Genomic DNA, 24539 nt, shown 5'->3' on the forward strand with positions numbered 1-24539 from the left:
AAATTATTGATTCATGAAAGCTTCATGAAAGCAAGTTCATCTTCCTAGACAACCACAGAAGGCAAGAAATTTTCTCAGAACTTTGTGCAACCCTTCCATCACTGTAATGTAGGATTTTGCAAGATTGCAGGCATTAAGTAAGAAATATTACAAGAATTTTTGATTATTTGCTTCCTTTGGTATTCATAGATATTTGTAAGATGTATTTAAAAATGCCTCCATGCCCAAGTATGGTCAGGGCATAATCATGGTGGGAAAATTAGTGTGACAGAACAAGTGTAATATTTCAGTGCCTCTTTTTTTCTTTTTTTTTTCTTTCTTTCTTTTTTTTTTTTTTCAGAATGCATCTCTGTCAGGAAAGATAAATCTTAGCTCTGATATCCACAACCACCCAACAGCTCTCTCATATAGGACAGAGTTTCCTATGATAAATCAGGATTTTCAACAAAAGTCAGAAGATTCTGTTGCTAAGGCCTTCATGACAGATTGCAAGAAGATTTTGACAGTGTCTAGAACAATGAGAGTGTGCAGTGACCAGGGAGAAGAGACTTGTCTTCTACTAACTGCAGAAGATTGCCAGCATCAGGCCTGTAACGCTGGGCCACAAAGTTTTGTCCAAGAAATGTTAGGTGACATGGACAAGAAAGAAGAGAAAACTGGAAGAAAGCAACCAGAAAAAGAGGAGTGCATAAAAGAGCATACTCCTTGTTTTCAGAGTGCTAACCAGGATAAAGGAGATCCTATATCCGCAAAATTTGATATTCAATTATATTTCAGTTCAGGACATAAAAATGCGAATGCAACCGTCACTGAATGGAGTGACACAAACCCTGAGACTGCTGGTGAGAGAAAAATCAGAGTTGAAGAAGAAAGTGAGAGGTGCCTGACTGAAAAGGGTGTTGGAGTTGCACGCCATGAAAATGTCCCGGGAGGTCGTAGAGCATATGTAAGAGGAGGGTGGTGGGGAATGGAAGTGGTTGGTAAAGAAGGTGTCCTTCTTGCAGTGAATCAGGTGTCAAAGAGGCAGAAGTTCTGCAAAATGGATGATGATTCAAGAAATACAAGTTGCTCTTTTGAAACAGGGCTCCCAGAAACTCTGTGGCAGGGCCCAGCAGTGCATAGTGAACACAGTGCTATTTCAAGCAGTTCTCCTCAAACCCCTCAGAGCCCTCTCTCCTGCCTAGCAGAAGGGTCTGGCTTAAGTTCTTTTAAAGAGAGAGAGACTTGCAGTATAGGGGAGATATTAGGTGCTAAAAAATCAGTAAAGGAAAGCAGTGTCCAAAACAGTGAGAAGAATGCTAGTCCTCTGAAACCTGTTACCATCCAGATGTCTTCAAGGCTGAATTTTACTTCAAAAATGAAGTGTGCAGGGCAAAATGCTCCTCTCAGTGATAGCTCTGCTAGGGATGAGCCTGTAGACTTCTCCGAGGCTTTAGCGCACTGCTGTGAGGGTAGTCAGCTCAGCCGGTGGGGCTGCCGAGCTTCAAAGGATGGCCTAAAGCAGACCACCGAAGCCTCCATTCAGACTGACATCCCTGCTAGGAACAGCAGGCATCTACCCTTGCTTCCTCCACCCCATCACTACCTCCTGAAATCAGCCTCTCTCGACACTGTGCTTTGTGGCAAATACAGGTCACGATACTGGGGCGAAGCATCTGGCACCTGGGGTGCCCAGGGCTGTCACTGCTGCTGCTGCCACTGCTGCTGCCCAAGGACCTTCACTGTAGCCATTTCTCCCCAGCACCCCATGAGCTGCTGTTCAAACCATGCCGCCACCGAGCTGCAGCTTTGGAAAATGCTGCAGCTCCAACAGGAAACCGCAGTGAGAAATCTCTCCTCGGTAAGTATATTTTTTCATAATGGTACATGGAAAGCTGGCACACACATGCACTGAATGCACATGCTGCCTTTCCCTTTCCACTCCTGTTGCGCTTGTTGCTTTAGTGAGGAATATCTTGGGACTATTACTGAAAAAATGAACTGGGAAATAGGCATTCCCTTCTGGACAAAGACGGCAAACATATCTGCGTACGTTCAGTTTTGTTAGGCTGTTTTTTTTAATAACATATATACATCAGTTCAGTACAGTCTTAAAACGGTTAATGTGAATTTGGCGATAAAGTTCCTTGGTCAAATGAAGACCTAAGAGTCAGTTTACAGAATCAAGTTCAAAAAGTTCCTGTGAATCAGCTGAGTTACATTAACTAAATAACTTATGGGACTGCAGAAAATGCAAGGCTATATGATTTAATGCAATCCTGTTTTACTATGAGGTAATTGAGGTTAAATTACGTCATGTCTGTCAAAGACTAACTGTGCACATCCAGATACATTCCACAGCCCAAAACTGCTCTAAATTCAGTGAATTGTGACTTATTAGAATACAAAGCAATCTTATCACAGTAGAATAAGAAGCTTTCTTTAAAGTTGTGCTTAGATGCATATTTGCAATAAAAGCACAGATATTAAAAAGTCATCAGATGTTTATTTCATTGCCATGTCAGCATTGTTGAGAGTTCCCAAAAGCTTCCAAAGAATAGGGTTTGGGGGCAAGAGAGCAGGGAAAGGAGTCAGGAATGGCTTTTGTATCCTGAGAAAAATGTGGATTTGAGCTGCATATATCCTGCTGATTTACAGGAGTTTCAATTTTTCCTCTTCCCTTTGCTCTTCATAAGAAAATGAAACTTGAAATGTTTAGATATTGGGGAAGAAAATGATTACATACAGGTTCCAGGAAGTGAAACTGGTGAGTTTTGTGCTGCCACATCATCGAATAGAGAAATCTGCCATGTTTTTTCCTGGAACAGTATATGGCAAGACAGGCACTTTGCTAGATAACTTGCTGTCGCCACAAGATGGCAGTGAGTCAGTACCTTATGGCAGACTGGGAAGCCTTTTCTCCTTTATTGACTCTTATTTTATCACTCCTGTGACAGGGGCTTCTGTATAGTATGTGGACAGGGAGTGTGGGAGGAGTAGGCTTCACACTGTAATGTTATCTAAGATCTGTTCTTTAAGATACAACTCCACATCCAAGCTACTGTGCGGTAGGTGAGGCCGTGAATTTACTGATTATTAGTCACTCTACAGAGATTATTCCCATGCCTGCTTTGTAATTTGCTTATACATACTTCTTATACTGAGAGAAGCTCTCTCAAATTACTTCCCATTTATCAAGAGCATGCATGAGTGCTACCACTGCGGAGCAATTGTTAAACAGTAGATTTACCTTATTTACATATATCTTACCTTAGGTGAGGTCTTGTCTGAAAGTAGTCCTAGAACATTTAGTTTCCCCTCTGCCCCTGCTTAACCTAATCTTTAAATAAATCTGTGACTATGTGCTCTGCAATATGTACCAGAGCAGCTGCCCTTACCTCATCCACAAGGGTGAGCATGACATTTTATCAAACCTACTCCCCTTGTGCCTCTTCGATCTTTTTCATAACACCATGATGTTTTCCAGTTTTCTCTAAGCATTTTGGAACCACCTAGAAATTGGTCTGTGGCCCATTTACTTCTTCTTAGTGACCAAAAGGACAGGAGCTCTTCAAGCTAACATAGGCACACTCTCTTGATGGCCAGAAGTCCTCTTTCTGCTCAGATTTGGCAGTGGCAAGAAGAAATCATAAATCCCATGTGGATGTGCTGCCCACTAGCACCCCAAGCACTCCCACCTATGAGTAGCCAAACTTTCTGAGGATCAAAACTAAAGACTGTGGTGTGCTGGGTGTTGGGGGGAAGTGTGGGGGGGGATAAGCAGTCAGTCACCACTTGGCTTAAAGGTGCACATAACAAATCTAACTGCATCAATGGGATCTGTGATTGCTGACCATCAGTGTTAAGAAAGCCAGCTGTGATCCGTGTAGAGTAGAGACTGAGCACAGTCACCTCCGCAGTCACAGGACCGGCCCTGTGACCCTGTGATGGAGCATATTACTAGCGGGACCAGTACAAGTCTTTTTAAAAGCATGCTGTCTCCCCTATCTGGAAATCACCCCAGTCAAAAACAACTACCGGTCTCTGATTAGCCATTTTTGGTGCTATCCCATGGCTGTTGGGGCTAGATTTTTCATTTACCGTTAAGGGACCGTTTATATCTGAGTCACACGGATCAGCAGGGTGCCTGACATAGTAGCTGCATTGAAGTGGGGATTGAGAACAGGGTTTCTCAAAAGCCATGAGGGCATCTAGTCTAGTCTAGTGCCCTCTAGTAGAAGCTGTTGCCGCAGTAGGGACGGCTTCCTCACGTTTCAGGCTTTGGTGGGATTGAGAGGCAAATTCATGCACACAAACATGATGAAAACATCAAAGCACGTGATTCCAGGCATCCAAAGAGATCAGGCATTTTCAGGCTTTTCACATGTAGTTCTTGTTGCCTGTGAGTTACAGTAGTCAGCAGTGGAGTGCAGGTTTCTACACTGTCTTCCCATGGCTTATGAGACCAAAGCCTTCCAACATAAGAACATCCCAAATATCTACTTGTGCTGTAGATGTCTACTCCTGGATGAGAAAAATTGCTTCCTTGCAGTACTTGAATGTACATCTGTTGTGGTAAATTTCTGCACTTGGTTAGATAAATCCAAATCCAGCTTTCCAAGTGGTATCAGCTGAAAATGTATCAGTGTAGTACTTAGCTGAACCCAGCGTGGAAAGTACCTTTTCTTCTTATAGTACTTATACATCCTCTTCTTCTTCTTTTCCAAAAGGGTTTCTAACTTCTAGTGGATATTTATTTAACCTATCATTAATCAAGAACAACTCATTCTGCTCAAATATAGTGACTGACGTCAGTATGATAGTACCAGAATTTGGTCCATTGTGTCAGGTATTCGATCAAAGTCCTTTTCCTCTTCAGTGCTAAAAATGAAATTCTCCCTGACTTCAGTGGGACCAGGACTTCATCCAAAGTGATTTAAGAAAAAAGGTGATGACGAGGGTGCAGGTAATGCATCCAGAACAAACACTCAGGAAGTGCCATCTGGACTTTCGCAGCAGCTGCTCATAGAGTCCCAGCTGTGTAGTTAAGAAAAGGACTCATGCCATTTGGGCTATCAGCTTCAAACATACCCAAACATGGAAGTGCTCAAAGGGAAGTAGTAAAGTGGGATCTCTTCCTGCTTTTCTATATAGTGTACCATCCATGAAAGAGAAGTGATGAAGAGCTCCTGCCAGCAGTTCCGGGAGAAGCTGGATGAGATTGAGCAGCACCTGACTGAACAGCAGACTCTATTTTCTAGTGCTATGCCAGATGAAGGAAGGTAATGACAGCACAACACACTTACCTAAATCTGAAGTTAGCAACAGCAACAACCCATGAGTACATGCGATGTGTCTAGCCACTTGTGTTAGCACAATGTTCTTGGTCAGTAAGGTGCAGTTGTGGGCATCCTGCAAGTGGAAGAGAAATTTATTTTGGTGTGATTTTCACCCTGAAGAAAGTACAGCTTCTCTCTACACTGTTCAGGGCTCCTAGCATTTTGAAGGGGAAGATTGCTCCACAGAGGTAGGCTAGATTTTTAGTATGAAATTGTTGTGTTTTAATAGCAGTAGGAGTGCGGGAATAGGTCTCATATGGCTGGAGCTCGGTATCACAGATGAATACAAGATTGGGGGAGAGAAGCAGGCTGACCTTTGATCAGAATTTGTGCCAAATTGGTCCCTTTAAACCATGTTCTTAGTGCTCATGATTAATGGGGCAATGATGCAGTATAATTTGAACTAGCTCTTCATGGACTCGGCCCAAGTTCACAGTGATTATTAAGAAACTTCATATGTATAAAAGTACTAGAGAGCTTCCAGTCTTGAATTGGCCTTAAAGTAGGACAATTATGCAGTCTTTGTGCAGGAAATAAATCAGAACTAATAAATCCACCCAGACTCAAGTTGGTTCTGCAACTACAACATGCTAAATCTTGCAATCAAAGGAGTGGCAGTTGAATATGCAGAGGCCATTATTCATTATTTTGTGAGCTGTTCTGTGATCATGGGTAAAACGGGCATTACACTGGGGCTGAGGAAGAGGAGGGTGTTTGCTGCTCACATAAGTGTGCTTTTGCTGCTGTCCCTACAGAGAGGAAAGGAGACACCTGCAACTCTTAAGGAGAGCTATTCGTCAGGAGGTTGCAGAGCTGGAATTCCAGCTGAATGATCGAGCCTGCCAGGTCAGCGAGGGCATTCTCACGGTAAGTTGCAGAAGCCACTTCTCTGGGGTCATGAGGGAAGAGTTTAAAGTCTGCCCTGCTATTAAGGACTTGAAGTTTTAAAGCTGAAATATATATGAATAAACCTTTTAATGTCAAAAAAAGGCAGTTTCCTGTCAACAGATTTACAGTTTATATCTGTGACCCTCTTTCTCCTTTGCTATGTTGCTTGGGCTTACCCACTGAGGAAAAGTGACAATATTTTCAAAAGTAACCGTAAACTCCGTTGCTCTAAAAAGGTCACTTGGCTTCCAGAATAAAATGGCAGGCAGTTGGCCCACATTATTATTGGTAAGTGGTTACTGGTGTGGCTCTTTTCTGCACCAGCTCTCCACTTGTTAAAGAAAGGTAAGAAAATGATCAACAAGAGATTTTCCCCTGAGAAGCTTGACTTAGAGCAGCAGAGAAAGAGCAGCAAAGTGCAAGAGTCCTCAAGGAGCTTGGCTATACCACAGTATCGCCTCCATTGTTCAATGGGAATCTCCTCCAGGAAGAATCCATTTCACATCACAGTATCTGCATGATTCAAAGTGCTGGTCATACACTAGTGAATGAGGGTGAAGACTGCAACGACCGCTGACAGAAGTCCATTTGCAGATTTCTCTGTAGGCAGTTATACCAATCTGTTGGAACAAAATGTTCTTTAAGCTTTTCTCCTCCTTTTTATGGTAGCATCTCATTTGCCAAATATTGCATGTCTTCTTTGGACCAAGAATAATAAGCAGGCATGCTTCATATACTCTTGTGTATCCTGCTTGATTCCTTTTATTATATTTTTATTACTGCAATATGCTTTTCCTTCTATTTTCTCTGCAGCAGCTGGACCAATTACTAGTAGAACAATCCCATCTGTTTTCAGAGCTCGGACTCTCTGATTGGAAGGAAGGAAGAAATGCCCAGAATAAACAAGCGTTTCCAGATGCTGCTGACACTCTGCATCCTAGAAGTGGGCGCTCAGCAATGTTACTCCAAAGAGCTCCTAGCAGAGCCACAACAGCAACAGACTCTTTCCCTGCTTTACAGCCAGGAACACCCCTAATGCAGTTTCCTACTAGGACAACACTTGAGCCCAATTCAGCTGAGTCTGACCCACAGGAGCTCTCCACCAGTAAAAAGGAAATAAAAGGGCCTCCCCAGCAAAAAATGGACTTTAAGGCCTTTATACACAATGTAAGAGGCTGTTTTATTCTCACTCCCAAGGTTTGAAGTGGAAGAGATCACTGACCTGCAATGCAATTATACTATTATGTATCTCACTGCTACAGCCAAGATCAGGAGCCTTTCCTGCTAGGCAATGAACAATGTTCATCCTAAGGGATAGAAACTGTGTACCAGGGAGCTTTCAATCTGCATAGAAAAAGCAGGCAGAGATTGCGACTGGACCTGCTTTGATATATCTCAGCAAGTTGGTGGCAATGGTGCTCCAGGGAGAAAGGCATATAAATACATGGATGGTATCTGCATGGCTTGCTTGAACTTTGAACACAACTATTCGAGTAATTGGTGTATTCACCTTCTCTCACAATGTGATATTAGTAATTTATGGCTTCAATTTGCAAAGCCAATTAGCTGATTCTACAAGGGCAGTAAAGGCAATGAAATGGAAGGTTTGTTGTTTTTCTGAAGAAATTTAAAGTCAGCTTTTCTGATTGATCTGATCCAAAAATGTAACCATTAAAAAAAAAAAGCCTTCTGTTCTGTATATAAAATTTGTCTGAAAGACCATATTTTAATGGTCTCTTCCATCTAAGACTGTGGCCCACCCTTTAAATGACTGATCATTCTCTTAAGTGAACAGTTAGGGTTAAATTCTGCATGAACTTCAGGAAAACACCACTGGAGGAAACGCTCTTTAATGTACTCTCATTCCATTTTCCTGATTTATGTTGGTATTAGCATTGATACTACCAAGCAGAATCAGGTTCCTTAGTGCACGTTTCAAAGAATGAGAACAATTTCTAGTTAGGAACAAGGAATTAAAATCTTTCAGTTCTTGTTTTGTGATCTTCTGCACACTTTTTTTTTTCCAAGACTAATCTTGGTCATTCTCTCAACAGAAAAAATAAATTATACTTTTTTCCTCTTTCTTTTGCAGTTGAAGAAATCATTCTGAAATTCTTTAGGTAATGACTCAGCAGAAGGGAGAGACTGATGGAAGACAGACTGATGGATTTTGTTTTTAGTAGCTGTGGCTTTTTCCTGCAATACCCGGTATATTACAGAAACAAATGAACAAAACATTGCATTCGATAATGTTCTGATCACAACAATATCATTTGCAGTGAGATGACTGTCTGGAAAAGCAGGCATTTTTAAAAGATGTTCCAAAGAGAAGGACTATGTATTTTGCTAACGCGAGATTACAAAATTCCTCTTGGCCATCACAATGATTCTACACAAAGTCATTTAAAAGAAAAGGGGAGGGGGCTTATTTTTGTGAAGAAACTTATGAACTTGCACTCAGCCTAGGAAATATCTCTAGAAGGTATTAACCTTACAGCCACTTATTTTAACACAGATCTTCAACCGATGTTAATTGTCAAGCCCAAACTGTCTTGTATAGTTCTAGATACTTCAGCTTTTAGCTGACTACTGACACCTAATCTGCCTCTGACTAATTTTATGATGCCTGTATCTACTGTGAGTACCAAATCAGAAGCTCACTGACAGTGTATGAAATGTTAAAACACACACCACGTTTAGTTAAACAGTAAACTATGACTGTGGATAGTCTTGTTGTCCTCTTCATTCTCCCATTTTCTTCATGTGAATCTAATGAAAAAAAGAAAATGAAACTATAAGTGCAAAATTTTCTACGTTATAAACCTTGAACGTGAATCCTGGCTCAGTTTTCTCGGGAGTGCGCGAAGCCTGGATTCATGCAGAAAAAGAGCCAAGAAAATACTTCTCTGATTTGGATTACAGCAAAGAAATTCAACTAGTCCATTTTCAAAGCAGTGCACTGTGTACCACTGTTTTTAAGTTAGCACCTTCCAGATTGCGAGATGTCCTACTGGCTTGTTTGTTTAATGCTCTGGAGGGATCTTAGGTGTCATTTAGGCTTTGTTGCTGCAAGTCACAGCTGTGTGAAGGTGCAAATAGAAGTAGCATTTGCACACGGCAAGGAGAAAATAGAGTCAAACACACAGAGCAGCCCTGAGGCTCCCTGCACCTCAATGTTTCTACAGATGTTCAGGGTAATAAAATGAGTGGGAGGAAAAGGGAAAAACAGGAACCGACATGATCCTCAACACCCTACTGGGCCATGAATTTTACTGGGTGAAATTTACCCCTTCCTCGAGAGTCCTCATGGGATTTGTACACCACTTCGACACTATTAAGTGTTTAAGAGTTTATACGTCAAGATTTGCGGCTGACTCCCTTGAAGCTGCTGGGATTAATCCTAACGCTATCTCTAGGCAGAATAGAAACAGGACTAAAACATCCCCTATGTAACTTTTGGGTAGAACCAACAATAAATTTGGCTTAGTATTTTCTCTCTCCACTGGCTTATGAGCAAATAAAAGCATCACTACAGAGTGACTGAAGGTGCACTTGCAGATGTCCTACTTCAGTTTATAGAGGAGGACAGATAAAGACGATGGTGAGGGATATAGAATGATGCCAGTGCTGAAGACCTGGAAGAAAGAACTTTTAAGACAGCTCCTTACCTCATCTGCACAAAGGTTGTGATTCCTCCCATTGAAAAAAAATATATATATATATATTTAACAGTCACTGCAGCAGGCTAGATAAAAGCTCTGTATGTACGTGATGTTACAAACCACTGTGTGCCTGTATATGTCCATGTATACAGATGACTGTATTGGCAGATGGCAGTTACTCTTGATTAAAAAGACCACGTGAGACCAGTGGCACCATTGGAATTCTACTGTTTGTATTCTTAGCCAGGAGTGAATTTCACTCCTACTAAGAAGACTTTCCTGTTTAAATAGTCTTTAGGTGATTGGTTTGTGCAGTCCAATTCCTCACTTCACTTTAATTATAAAATAATCTCATGCAAATTATGCAGAAGATATGGTTTCTCCATATGCAGCGCTTAGACTTCCATAAGTATATTGTTATTTTGAACTGGTTTGCATTTATGGCTAGATAAGATACTTTTAAAGCAGCACATATTGTTTTAGCAGTTAAGCTGGAATCTTGTAGCAAAAAAAATGTGCTAAGCAATGACAAAGCAAAAACTCTTTTGACTATTCCTAGAGCACAAGTGATTATATCACTTCACAGTTCCTTTAAGTATGTCACAAGAATAGCTGGACTGAGCCAATAATACTGCTATTGAAGACAGGAGAGAAAAGAGAACAAGTGCCAATTTTGTGACCAAGGAAGTTTGGGATAGCACTGGTAAGCTTAAGAATTTGGCTGTATACCCACTTTTCCTTCCACTTGCAGCGTTACCATCCTTTTAAACTCTAACATTTATTTCTCTTTAGGGCAGTCATAAGCAAATATGCTGAGAATCTTAGTGATAACTCCACAGAATTAATGAAAAAAAAATGTATCTGATTGATTGACTGAGTATCCTGTATCATCATTGCTCCACTTTAGCTAGAACCATACAAATTAGCTTGCGGGCTCACAAGGCAGCAGCCATATCTTGGGTAGCTGCATTGCTCAGCAGTAGGCAGTTTGCAAATTTGAAATCTGAGGAAAACTGACCTTGTGACATTGCATGACTCATTACAAAAAAAAAAGTTGGTGGAGAAATTGCAGTATTTTAGCTAGAAATTGTTTTTGTTCACCGTAGTTCTGTAGTTACTAGGATTTTACCTCTTTTGTCATTGTCTTTTGCCTTCATTGTCTTTCCCTGATGCCCAATAAATCTTTAAACCCTGAAGCTAAAAGAGGCTGCATTGTGCGGCAGCTTTAATATTGATTTTGCTAGAGAGTATAAAATCCAGAGAGATAATAAGGAAATCCATCTAAGGTACCCTGCCAAGGGCTCCCATTAGTTTCTTTACCAGGCATCAATTCAATAAACCCTCAAGAGCAGCACATGAATAAACATCAGAGCCTCTCTGGCATGTTAATGCATCAATCGCCTAATTGTCAATGCTGCCAACAGACTCCAAGAAAAGTAGTACCTTGGGATTTCAGCCCCTTCCAACTTCAAGTCCAAAGCACATTTGACATTAGCTTAGAAGAAGGCATCCTGGAGCATGGCATTGATGTGCTGTCAGTCAGCCCCAAGACTTTGCCCGTGCAGGATTGGAATTTATGTTTGGAAAAAAGTCACAAATCTTGGCCTCAAGCAGTGAGAATAAGCTGACCATGAGCTCCTAGACAGGAATGACTTTCTTCTCTAGAACAGTCAGTTCGCCTGTGTGGCGGCAACCCTGGGTTTTATTCCTGGCTCTATCATGTGCTTTCCATGTGGCCAAGGCATTTTTTTTTTCCTTAACTCCATGGGGACCCTTATTCATGGCACAGTTTCTTTCTTTCTTATCTAATGATATTTCATATTCCTTGCAGAGGAGTTATTCTCTCATAATGTGTTCATACAGTGCCTGGCACAATAGGGGCCCAATATCAGTTGGGACCTTTACTTGCTACTGTGATAATAATTGTATGAGCAGCCTCTCATTAAGATCCATTGCTACTTAAGAAACAGCTGCAGTATCAGTTTATAAGGCTATTCACTGTTTTAACTCCCTCTGCTTCAGCTTTGATCTTCCCCATAGAAGTGGATATAGGTAAAAGAGGCTGAAGCATGAACAAAAATGCAATTTTCCTGTCAAATGGGAAGACTCAGAATTAGAACATTTGACTTCCAGGAATTAAAGAAAACGTGAAACAACACTATCCGCATGTCACTGGAGAGCTGCATTAGAATTCATCCATCTTCATTTCTTTCTTTTCCATTGTCTTTCAGTGGGGGCATCACTCACTCAATTAGCACAGATCAAAGCTGGGAAGAGAGACACAGGTGTGTCCCATTGTGGCTATTCAACCTGAATATGGGAAACATTTATTATTGTAACAAATAATGCAGAACCTGACAGCATTTTCCTGAAATGATATTTTTCCCATTAAAATACAAAAGAAGCCTGTTAGTACATTAGTGCTTATTGCTAATGACAGGCACAGAAGAAATGAAGAAGCAAGAAGCCCAAGAGATTGAAGGTCTAGGAGCTAAAGAGGGTATTTTGTACCTTTTATGGTGGAGGAGCCTGAGGGCTCCCCAGGGACCAACCGGAAGATGTTGCCATGTGTGTCCCTTGCCTGCCACAGGTTTACATAGCTGGGGATTTCTGACCCTGTCACCTGCAGAAGGGTTCTGCAAACACACAGACAGAGAAAATACCCCCCCCCCCCCAAAAAAACACACATCACTTTTTGTGCTCTCTACTTAGCCAGCTGCCTCCAGGAATGGCTATAGTAAGTATTAGTAGAGCACCTTAGGCAAACAAGCAGCTGCCTAGGGGCATAGGCTGCCAGGGATCCCAAAAAGGGGCAGGATGAGGGGCCTGTACTCCAGAGGGGTGGTGAAGAAGACTGCTGCCCCCACCCCAAGATTCCCATACCCCATCCCATTTCACTGTACACATTTTGGGGAAATTTCATCAGCTCCCAGCTGGTGAAACAGGGACAGTAATATACACCTTTCTCAATAAATAGAGCTTTCATTCTCTAACAACCAGCTCTAGTTCAGCTATTCCAGCTTTACTGTGAAGCAAGGTGTGAAAGACAGGTCAGCAGTTAAGTATTATCTTGCTGGTGATTTCGTTTTTTGAAGGTTGCCTGGAATTTCCAGAGTCTTTCTGCGCTCCTGACCAGGAGACACATTACAGGGAGAAGGGCATAGTTATAGTAACTTCAAAAAGAAAAAAATCTAATTACTTGAAAACTGGGATCTGCTGTATCAGTGACATTTCTGCAAGTCTAATGTCCTGCATAGGGGCTCCAGCGTCCTTGATTTTTGATCTACAAGGAATAGTAATTACTCATGGCATCAGGAGAGCTGTTCCAAATCTAACATTTCTCTAATCAAAGCAGAACACATTGGAATCAGGGTAGCTGTGTCTGTTGGTGTACTTGTCCCATTTAACAAAGAGAAATGGAAGCAAGGGCACTTGAGTCATCCCAAACCAGTCCAGGCCAGGCAAATGTAAGAGATGCTCACGTTCCCATTCCCAGCAAGCCTTGCCTTCTTTGGGCTTGCATTTCCATCTGAACTAACCCATGCAAGAGGGGTGTGTGTGTGTGTGTGTGTGTGTGTGTTCATGACCAAGGCTGGAGTGAGTCATCCAGGGAAACTAGGAGCAGCTCATTATGGGCAATGATGCAACACTCTGTGATGTCAGCAGCCTTCACCCAGCCCATCATGTTCTGCCCTTGGAGATGTGCACAGCAGTGATCGCTGTCACTGCAGGTGGCAGCCGTGCTGACAGCTGCTGGACAAAAGGTGAGCGAGGAGGCTTGTGAGGAACATTGGGGATAAGTTGTAGGTGGGGACCACCAGTAGCAGCAGAGCACCAGCAGACCAGGTATAATGAAAATGAGAGAAGTGAAACAGAGAAAGCAGGGATGAAGCAGAAGTTAGTCTGTGAAACTCACCTATTTAATGGTGGCCAAAAGGCTTGGATCCAACATGTAGGGTTCTTTTGGTGAAATAATTAAGCTGCCTTAGCCCTCTGCCAGAAACCTGAAGAAATAAATTTGCTTGGTGCTCTTCCCAGGGACACTTATGAGAACTTGAGGACCACACAGAAGCAAAGAGGGTAAAGATCATAGTCAGATTAAGACACAGCACAGAAAAGTAGTCTCTACACAGCTGGCTGGGCCCTTGCTGTAGCAACCATTGGTTAAGAATATAAGAAATGTGCTACATGGCCAGACGATTTGAGACAGGACTCCAGCTTTGACAGAGGAACTAGGAAATGTTTCTAGGGAGACCCTGGCCAATTATTTGCAGTCTGTTCTCTTCATATGTCTGTAGCAGTCATAACTTTTGGACATGGGTTGTTATAGTACACATTTGTGCCTGTCCCCATTAGTATCTGCTAATGTCATAGAATCGTAGAAACACAGGCCAGAAGAGACCTCTTAAGGTCATCTGATCCAGCATCCCACTCAGAGAGGAACCATCCTGCCTTTTTGTTCATTCATATCTCTAATCCTTTCTGTACCCTCCAGCTGTGTGCTTCCACTATGTACTGGGGAAACAAACACCAGCAATTCACAAATGCCAGAAAATCACTGCTTTCTATACACAAGTATTTTCTTTTGTTGGTTTCAAACTGATCTCCTATTTCTGATGAACGACCCCTGATTCTAGAACTGCAGGATTTGGTGCATAAGAGCTCTGCATTCACCTTATCCTTTTCTGATTCTGTAAACCGTGAGGAACTCAACCTCTCCAACCTGAAAAGACCCAGCCCTTTTGGTCTCTTCTCTTTAGGCAGTTCCTGCATCCCTTTAATCTTTTTCCACCCAAATCTAGCTGGATCCCAGCAGCAAGGTTCTAATGTTTTAACTGAGTTCATTTCTTTCTGAAGTTGTAAGAGATTCCAAGAATCTGGAACCAGGAATCCTCTGGTCCAATTTACAAAGTCAGCTTTATTACAGCTACTCATTTCTGCTGCCATTCTTCAACCTCATAGCAAAGAGCTGAGCCTGTAGCTGTACCTTATTTGATCAGAAATTCCTTAGGAGAAGACAGATAAGAATTCTTACAGATTCTGAGCAGAATCATCATAGCTTGTAAAATAATATTCTGCCTCAAGCTCCTTTCTCTATTCTGAGCCTTTTCCTCAATGTTTAATCCTTGCCAAATCCAAGCCTTTACTTGATTGTAACTATTTCACTAGCATCATTAGCGGTGTATGAGGAACCTACAGTCTCTTCTCCTTATCGAAGTCAAGGATAAACTCCATGGAAGAAGAGGGAGACATGGAGTCAATGGGCACAGCTGACAAAAGATAGGGGACTAGAATGAAGACAGGAGGAAGAGAGAGAAGGATAGTGAGAAAAGAGCAGTGAGGACTGAGGAGAAAAGCAGCAAGAGAAATGAAGAGTCAGAAGTAAGAGTGGCTGCAAACAGCAAAAGCTGGAAGTCTGAGTTCCTGTGCTAGGGGCAGTGTTTATGTGCCAGAACGAAAAAGGGGTCCTCTTTTTCCCAAAAATGGGTCTGCAAGGAAAGTCATAGACACTGCTTGTCCATCTGATGCAGCTATAGACAAGGAGACACCTCTCTATGGTGGAGAAAATCCAGCAACCGACATCAGCAAAGCATCTGGTCAGAGTAAGTTCACAGATCCTGGCTAGGACCTTGAGGTGGATAAGTCATTTTTCCAATCCACTTCATGACTGTGCACACACTTTTCTGTTACTGTTTTCCCTGTGATTTATAGTTTTACTCCTTCTTTACTTTTATTCTTTACTTCTGCTATGGGAGCTTCATTGATTTTATATCATATCATCTCAGATTCACACTTTTTGTGCTCTGTATTGAATCTAACATGCCAGGTAAAGCTTTAGAGCCTACAAGGAGAACTTCAGAGAGCCTCTGAGGGAATATTTAAGCAAGAGGATGTGTTGGTCTTTTGCTAAGCAGCTAACAGTGTGAGATCACAGCAAATTCAGTACAAGAGGGATAATGTTAACACAGTTAAGCATGAATTTAGACATGTCACTGTTAATCCCTAGATTAACAAGAGGGAAGGAAACGTGTCAGAATAATAAAGTACCTATTAAAAAGGCTGTAGAGACAGACACTGATCCATAGTTAGCACTGAAAGATGACAGAACATCATCAGCGAAGCGTGAGCCGTCATCTGGCAACGTTCTGTTTGCAGAAACCAGCTGAGTTAGGGACTTATGTCAGACTTGCTGGGGGACTTCCAGACATTGAAAAAAGAAATAAAGAAGGTAAATTTGAAAATATTTGAAAAAAAAAAAAAATCCTCCGTTCCTCTGGGAGTTTCTCCTATTGCATGAAATTGTTGCTTTCTGTGTCCACAGTCGGGAGTGAAGATCCAGCAGGGGAGACATGCAAACTGCATAAAATTGTTGTTCCAGTCACTAATGCCCTTTGCAGGATTAAAGTTACCTCTTTGGATTCTGCAGGAAAGGAGGATGAGGGTCTCAGGAGGAGACAGGTAGCAACCCCAAAAGTCTAAGACAGCTGGAGGGATTCAGCAGCTATGTGAAAGCACAAGGCTTCTCAGACACTAATTCCACACTGCTCACTTTGTGTATCAGCTAATAGCAAGGAAAAGAGCAAGTGACATTCTGGTTAATGTTGCTTCTTTATGGTTACTAGTGCTTATGTTCTCCAGAGGCAAAAGGAGAGTCTAGGGGCTGTTTTTTAAAGATGAACTGGGACAAGTCAGACATCCCTCTGGGAGTGTTACAGGGAGAGCAGCGCTAGAGCACAGCCCAGCAGAAGACACTGATCAAAGCCAGCACCTTGGCTCTGCCTGACTTCTGGACATCATACTTGGCAACAACAAGAGCTCAGAAATCATTAAATGAGGGAGAAAAAAAAGTTGTTTTTTTTTTAATTGCTTCATTGGTTTTGACCACAGTTCAAGATTTTCTTTAAAAGTAAGAGTTTTAGAAACTTAGCTGAATATGTCTTCCTATATCTTATTAGGAAAGTAAGTAGCATACAGTGGTACCTGGGCTTGGGAATAATGATAGAATGATAAAATTAGAGAGGAATTTATTCATCACTCTTTGGTATGGCTTTTGAAATATCTGCTGAATGTCCTCTGAAGTTGCCTCTTCCCATCATTCAGTAGTAAAGCATCCTGTCAAATGTTCTAGAAGCCGTCTTACTTCTCTTTTCTCTGCACCTGTATTCAAATCCTCCTGCTTAAAGAAAGGTTCATGTGTCTGTTGATGTTTTAAGGTATAAACTTGATATTTGATTATTTTATAGCTTGGGTTCTCAATTATACCACTCCAAGAGAAATATTGCAAGGATAAAGATTAATTACTTTAATGTTGCTTCATATTTGTTATGCTGGAGATAATGCTTGTTTTAAGTAAGTGGAAACAGGTGTGTAGCAATTCATTAAATTAAATTAAACAAGCAAATAGGGAATGAAATGCACATGGCTATTTTCAAGGAGAGATATTATAAACACTAATTAAGCAGCTGGAAATCAATAACCACACAAAAATATTCCCTCTTCCCAATTTTATGACATGAAGAAAATAACACACAGCCCTCATGTTTTCAATCATGGCATTGTTATTTATACCCTGCCGAGGCGTAAATAAGAGGTATCCATAACTAGGCCAGCCATGTTGTCATGAATGCACACAGTAGACTTTTCTTAACCAAATCAGAAGGCTGAACTTTTTAAAACTGGGCCCCTGTGAATCCTGTAGAGGACCAAGAAGGTTTCAGGATGATTTAGCATCACTCTCACACCGACTGCGGAGTCCCAGAAGAGAGACTGACTTGTCTAAAGTCAATCATTTTCAGAACTAATTAGCAAAAAATAATCCTCCATTCTGCTTCTGACTAAAATTGAATCCTTTTACATAAAATGAGGGATGGCAGGTACCTTTTTCAGTGCTATATCACGAGGCGAGACTGTGGTGAATTCTGAGTTTATAGGAATACGAAGGACTTAGGAAGGAGAGAAACAGATCTGCAAAATTCTCAAGAGGCTTCAGTATTAATTTCTGCTCTTAGAGAGTCCCTGTTTGTGTCCACTTTCTCAGTCAGTAGGTTTGCTGTCTGCAGAGGCACAGATAGGCTCTTGACTTTTAGAACTAAAACAAGTTTGATCACTTTTTACTATTACTACTAACAGGAGTCAAAATAGCTTAGTTAGAGCAAGAAGTTGCTTTCCAATCTGTCTTGTGCAGGGCTGCTTACAAGTCCAAGGGTAGTATCGGGCCTAGATTCACAGAGGAGGAATTAAGCTCAGCACTGTAAAATCAAAAGATATTTTGCCACATTGTGTTGATTTTCCAGATCTCCCCATGATGGTTAAAGAATGGTTTTCACAAATACCACCGTATTCAAAGGAGCAAAGCCTGTGCTGGCTGAGAAGGGGGAGCAGGTCCTGCCCTTCGGGACCTGATGACCAGCCCTATCTGCTTCGTGTTTGCTGTCACAAAGCCTGTCTCTGAGATCTAAAAAAACAGGAAAGAAAAGGTGCATGTGGAAAGGAGAGAAGTCGCTTGGGCCCTGGGAAAGGTGAGTGAAACAGAGTCAGCCTCCCTCTCTATTTTCACCACTACTGATCCCCAAACTGAGCCAGGGCATCTCCTAGGGACAGGAGCACCACATGTCCCAGGGCCTGTCATGCAAGCTGTCTGGATTGCTGGAGCTGTCTCACTTGACAGAAAAAGTTAAAAATTAATTGGCACAAGGACTGGACCATGCCTGCCTTTCCCTCCTGCCTCATGCCTCTCCCTTCCTCGCTGCTATAGGTGGGGGGCTCAGAAGGGCAGCGGAGGGAGCAGCTGGGAGAGGAGAATCCTCTCTCCTAGCTTTACAGGTGCTCAGCTACAACTTTTGCTCTGGGTTGTAAGTACATTCATAGGTCTGGCCCCTAGAAAACTGAAATTACTCATCGGTGCCGCTAGAAAAGTGGATTTACTTATCAGTGAAGGATTTTCAGCTGGGAGCTGCAATGCTACTTTTACAAGGTCCTCCTGCCACTTCCACGGCACTTGTAGGAGTAATCATGAAAGTGGCCACAGAAGGTGGGCACCCCGCTGCTGCTCTCACACAAAATCCTCATGAATGGATCAGAGTTCATGTAATTGGAAGAGGGTTCAATTCAATTCAACCTGTTTTCAAAACCTACTTGCTGGAAGAACTGAATACCCTTTCTATTGTGTTTTATGTTGATAATTTCCTGGCTCTGCTGAACAGAAAGCAAGCTTTCTGTGGTCTCACTGGACTATTATAAAAGAGAAGCAGCTTGCTTTTGTCTCTGCAAAATTTCCTGATATTAGCAGTTATTGTTCTGAGGTTTCATCACTGATAAGCAGGAAACCTGCCAAAGAATGGGCATTTAATTAAACTACTGGCAAAGAGATACTTAATGGTTGGAGAGTGCTTGAAATGAAGCAACCTTTGTTATGTAACTGAAATATGTACTGACCATTGAATATCAGCTCCACAAAGGCTCTTTTCTATGACATTTACTCTGGCACTGTTCTCTTCACATAACTAAGTAGTCACTTTTCACTATGAATATTACTTTAAAAAAGACATTTTCCCACAAAGTATACAATGCCTTGTGGACCAAAATAATAGCACTGGCATTGAATATGTGCGTGATTGCCTTAGGAGGAAGAAAGGTTTCCCAGTTCATCCTGATGACGCCAAAACTCTATGCACACAGCTGAAACTTACTGCATTAGTTGATTAAACTGAGCGCATTTTCTGTGTATTGTGGCAATGCTCCTTATTCTAATGGCTGTCTCATTAGAAACAGACTTCTAGTAAGGTACAGAATTTACCTCTCTGAGACAACAGAGTTTCATCCCCTGAGGTCCGAATTCCATTGAAGTCACATTTTTGGGAGAGTTTCCAATTTTTATGTTGCTTTGGGAAATTAACTTTTTGCCACCTTGGCCCCATTAAGCTAGTGGTAGTTTTGCCTTGGATTGCAGTAGATTTAGGATTTTGTGCACTCTGTAGTAACTGAACTAGAAACTGTAGGAGCACAATCTTCCTTTTGCCCTACTAATGAGCTTAACATCTTGCCAGGAGCCAGCTTCTTTGGAAAAGGAATTCGTGCAAGTACTTACACAAATCCCACATGAAGCAAAGCTTATATGGGCCTAATGAATGAAAAGTAATGTGCTCATGCTGGGCTCAGTGTTCGGCAGCTTGCTGCCAAACCTTCAACTGGGCTCAGCTCTGCTGACAGCATATAAAGAATGGATAAAATGCTAAAAACCAACACACCTTTGTGGTGTCAGAATTGCATGATAACAAACCTGCAGTTCTAACCTTGCCATCACACAATGGCCATATTGGGTCAGACAAAATCTCCTAGCTCACCATCCTATGCTGGGGAGCAGTAGCAAATGCCCTGTGATGCGTGTAAGAGCAGGGCAAGCAGGAACTGCTGTTTCCATTGACTATTCCCCCTAACCCCATGGCAACTATTTCTATTACAGACAATCAAAGTTTTGATAAAATTGATCCTCTCTATCCATTTTCTAAATTTTACTTTTTATGCCTTTATTTCCTCAGCACTACAGGGACGTACTGCATTTTCCAAAGACATATAAAAGTCTAGTGAGTGTCATTTCAGTAAAATGGGAACCAAACCGGTGTTTAGCTTCATGAATTTAGTCTCACGTCTCATACTATAAAGTTCCTCCTCTCAGCCAGTTGTATTTATGTGAACACTGGGGCTCTGTCTGGACCAGCCAGGTGACTAGGTGAGGGCTTCCATTAGATATTAGTCAGTGATGACACCCAGAATAAAATGGCAAAGATGCGGCATACAGGATTCTGCTCCCTTCAGCTCTCATCCTCTGTGCTCACCCAGCTAGCATCAATTCATCTATTACAGTTTTTCACCTACTGAATTTTGCAGGACTATAAGTGCCAAAAACTAGATTTATTTTGCTTTGTAAAGCCATAGGAAAAATTCTCAGAATATGCAAAAGATAGATAGTGTTTTTATCACCTCCTCCAGAGAGGAAGTGCTCAGAATTGCCAGAGATGCAACTCCCAGCTTTGCCGTGGACTTAGTGATGCTGGACAAGTCAACATCTCTGCCCATGTTCCCCCTCGTGAACTGAGCTAGCTATGAAACTGCCTTGGCCTGTTAAACTGGAATTTCTTCAGCACAGAGATAAGTTCTCAATGTGCTTCTGGGAAATTACTAGCAAAAGTTTGACAGCACTGCTGTAAAGCAAAGAATAAAGAATGAGTAGAGTTTTCAAGATGCTTGCAGCAAACTGAAAAATTCCTGCTGAAGTTAAAGTGTCCAACGTCCTTAAATTTCTTTGAAAACACTCCCATCTGGAATGCTCTGCTCCTTGCTCCTTTGTTTCATGCCCTGGGTTGAAAGTCTTTTGGTCTGGTTTCTATCAAATGTAGTTTCATTCCTCTTTTAACGCAATGTTTACTGGATACCACACACTGAAATAGCCTTTATCAGGAGAGTTCACAAACACAAGGGCTCAGATCACCTTCTCTCTCTGCTGCCCTGCTGCTAGGCACACACAGGCCCAGGGAGAGCAGAGTTTACTAATGAGTCACTGCTTCTAGTTTAGGGGATAAGCACATGTTGTAGGTACTGAAGTTTCTTGCAATCATGGATGTAATTTCCAGTCAGGTAAGTAGTTTTCTTCCCAGGCTTGCAGTCTAGTAAAACAACGCAGCCAGCATCGAAGCCATTAGAAAGAACAAACTCAGAGCTGTGTAATATTTTAAGCTATAAATGCAAATGGGCTGTGGTGTTATCTGAAAATATGCTCAGATGCATAGTTAGGAAATGCTATAATCTTACCAAGTCTATATTGTTTTACTGGAAAGACCTGAGTGTGTATGCAAGGGAAAAAACTGATTCAGCACCTACTTAACTAGAGTAAGAAATTAGGAGGGAGGGTGAGGAATGGCAGTGGCTGCTCCAAGAAGAGGAACCAACATGCCGAATCTAATCCCTCCAGGAAGGGAAGGAGAGAGACTTCCCCTGAAACTAAAGGGCAGCCAGGGTCTTGCCCTCAGCTCCAGCTCTCGCCTTGACTCCACACTGCATAAGAGCTGCACGTTTAAGGAGCAGTGCAAGTTACATGGGCCAGAGGTCATCCGCTACTGCTTTGTCCCAAGTCTCTCTGGAATATAGTTTTCCATTACCATCTGCTATTTACTGGATTTTTACGTCTGTCTTTCCCTAAGAGTAACCTCCAAGCCCCCTGATCCAAGGTTCAACGAAAACCATGGAACACAGTTTTTAGCAGCTCCAAACTTGAGAACCTCTCTCCCTCATCTAAAGCCATGTCTTATTCTTTCCTAGCTTTCTCCACCCTTCCCTTTCCTGGAGTAAGCAAGAACACTCAGCTGTAGACTAGACACAGCAGAAAATGCTAAGTTATCTATCTAAACACAGATGCATGGGCTAATTTACAGATATTTTCATGACAACTTAAAGTGACTCCCCATTTTTCTTAGCATTGCACAAGGAGCCTGGTATGATGCTTGAACTTCTGATGTAGAAACTCCCTTTCCCACTCTGTACGGGGTTATTCTCTCGCAGCCTTCTGGGTCTCCTTAGGAGTAGTCCTCCTAATCTTTGCAGGGCAGCAGGGAGAGCGTCTGCATGGGCCATCTGTCACAGTAGATACAAATCCCAGACTCCTTTGGGCCTTAGAGACTGCTTTGGCCTCAAAGGTTTCACTGAGCAGTACAATAAACACAGATGGTTTCACTCTTGGACCTGGGACAAACATGCTGTCTTCCACGACATGGCAATGATTTGCCTAATGTAATGCTGATTTTAAAAATCTTGAGCTAGCTATAAGTTTGGGTTTGTGATAAATGCAACTGACATGCCTTACACGCATGTTCCTTTATATACAAGGGAAAATGTAGATGTTTATAATCATTTGTCTGAAAAGTTAGGCATATGGAGCACAGGTTTCAATCTATTGCATTTTTAACCTCCAGAACTCAAAGGGAAACCATCTAAGATAAATATTAGCTATACATTATGCAATGTATTTGATAAAAGACAACGCTGTGCATTGATCTATTGATCAAACTGGCTGCAAAGTAACTTATTAAATCAGCTACAGTCTGTTTTATACTTATGACAATATTTATACGTTGGCTAAATAAATCAATGTGTCCTTACAAGATACGGTTCCTAAATTGTACAAAGTGACTCCAGGCATGTGCTTGCATGCAGAAGTTATGCTCAGGAGTTAGCATAAAACTGGACCAAACTTTCTACACAGTGCAGCGTATTTTCACACAGAAATAAGCAGCACAGGATGGAGCTGTGCTTGAGCACATCATGATGGTGCAAGGCCTGGAGCTGCTTTTCCAGAGGGAGTATTAGCTTGGATGTAACCAAGGGTTACTGCGTAGGCAAGGCACTTCAGCCTAGATCGCTAATGGTTTTTAAATGCCTAAGGCCTGTTAAAATGAAACTTTCCTTATTGGTACCTCCTATTTCATCTATAAATAATAGTACCGATTCAAATTAGAATCTGAGCAAACTGTAACATAAGCAGATAAATATGAAGCCCTACACAGCCAGAGTGAAACATCTCCCCTTATAACTTGGATTGTATATTACTTTTTCCTGCCTTTCATAATCGTCTACAGCAGCTCTGGACTATGTGGAAGTGACCACTACAGCATCTACAGAACAGTGGCCCTCCTGACAGGGGTACTCTCCCTCACCCTCATCTCATTAGAGAGAAGGATTTGCTTGTAAGTACTGTGATATAAGACTCAGCTGATGGTCCTATCTCCTTCCTACAGAGCTCAGCCTCTCCTCCTTCCCAGCAGACTGGCCCTCACCTCTGCAGGCAGGATTGCCTGCTCTGCTCCTCACCCATGCCTTGCATGTAGCCTTCCTTGCGTAGAAGGTGTTCTTTCCAGACCGTAGCGCTTGTAAAAAAGGTAGTGTATTTTAAAGAGGGTTAGCACAGCAATCCATCACCAGTAGAACTATTTTAATGAAGGTACAGAGAGGAAGGCAGGAAACGAGAAAACACAGACCTTGGCAATTTATAAGGCCTCATGGAGACTGAGGTTTTGCTGGCCTCAGTGCCAGGCCAAGCTGGGGCATCTACTTCAAGTAATTCCTCTCCCTTCCCAAAGGTTTTATTTAATGTAAGGCTTCCAAACAAGCAAACAAAAAACATGTAGTGTGAATCAAGGCCTAATAATACTCTTCCTCAACCTGTACTTCCCCCAAAACCAACCACCACAACCTACCACACCACTCATGTTTTATACGTCACACAAGAACTAGCCCTAATTGTATCCTCACACATGCCAGAGCAAGCGTGACATCAGCAGTCTCTAAGGAATAGGTCTCTATGTCCCTATAGCTTCCACTGCTATAAATCCAGTGTTTCTACTCAGTCATACCGGCCTGGTACTGCCATGAGTGAGATCTGATTTTGGTCTTCAGCTGGAATAGATTCAGAGTGAGGTGACTGCAAGCAAAGTTACAGCTGGGAAAAACCTTAATGAGTTACCGCAGTGCTAAAAAGCCAGCTGTGTTTGCATTGAAAAACCAACTATAGGCCTACGATGGAAAAACAAGTATAATATCAAGGCGCACCGTGTGTCTTTCAAGAAATCACTCACTTTTTTATGCTATAACATCTGAAAAGCTTCAGTAGGCAAACATTTTT

General features: G+C 41.9%; 2 protein-coding genes across 11 annotated transcripts in view; one reads left to right on the forward strand and one right to left on the reverse strand.

Annotated features, from left to right (window-relative positions):
* The window catches only part of ITPRID1 (ITPR interacting domain containing 1), a 90695-nt gene extending 81766 nt beyond the window's left edge, over nt 1-8929 (forward strand). For 7 of the 10 annotated variants that reach the window (XM_009679707.2, XM_009679708.2, XM_068935832.1 and 4 more), the window contains 4 exons: nt 341-1840; nt 5134-5261; nt 6074-6185; nt 7020-8929. In XM_009679707.2, coding sequence (XP_009678002.2) covers nt 341-1840; nt 5134-5261; nt 6074-6185; nt 7020-7409 — 2130 coding nt within the window. In that variant the 3' untranslated portion in view covers nt 7410-8929. The remainder of the gene's footprint in view (nt 1-340; nt 1841-5133; nt 5262-6073; nt 6186-7019) is intronic. The other 3 variants (XM_009679709.2, XM_068935836.1, XR_011139750.1) reach the window with 2 other exon arrangements.
* PDE1C (phosphodiesterase 1C) overlaps nt 8901-24539 on the reverse strand; it is a 411928-nt gene continuing 396289 nt past the window's right edge. The window contains exon 20 of the transcript XR_011139751.1: nt 8901-8975. The gene's annotated coding sequence lies outside the window, so the exon portion shown is untranslated. The remainder of the gene's footprint in view (nt 8976-24539) is intronic.

This window comes from Struthio camelus, chromosome 2, assembly GCF_040807025.1.
Source record: "Struthio camelus isolate bStrCam1 chromosome 2, bStrCam1.hap1, whole genome shotgun sequence".
Classification (NCBI taxonomy): Eukaryota; Metazoa; Chordata; class Aves; order Struthioniformes; family Struthionidae; genus Struthio; species Struthio camelus.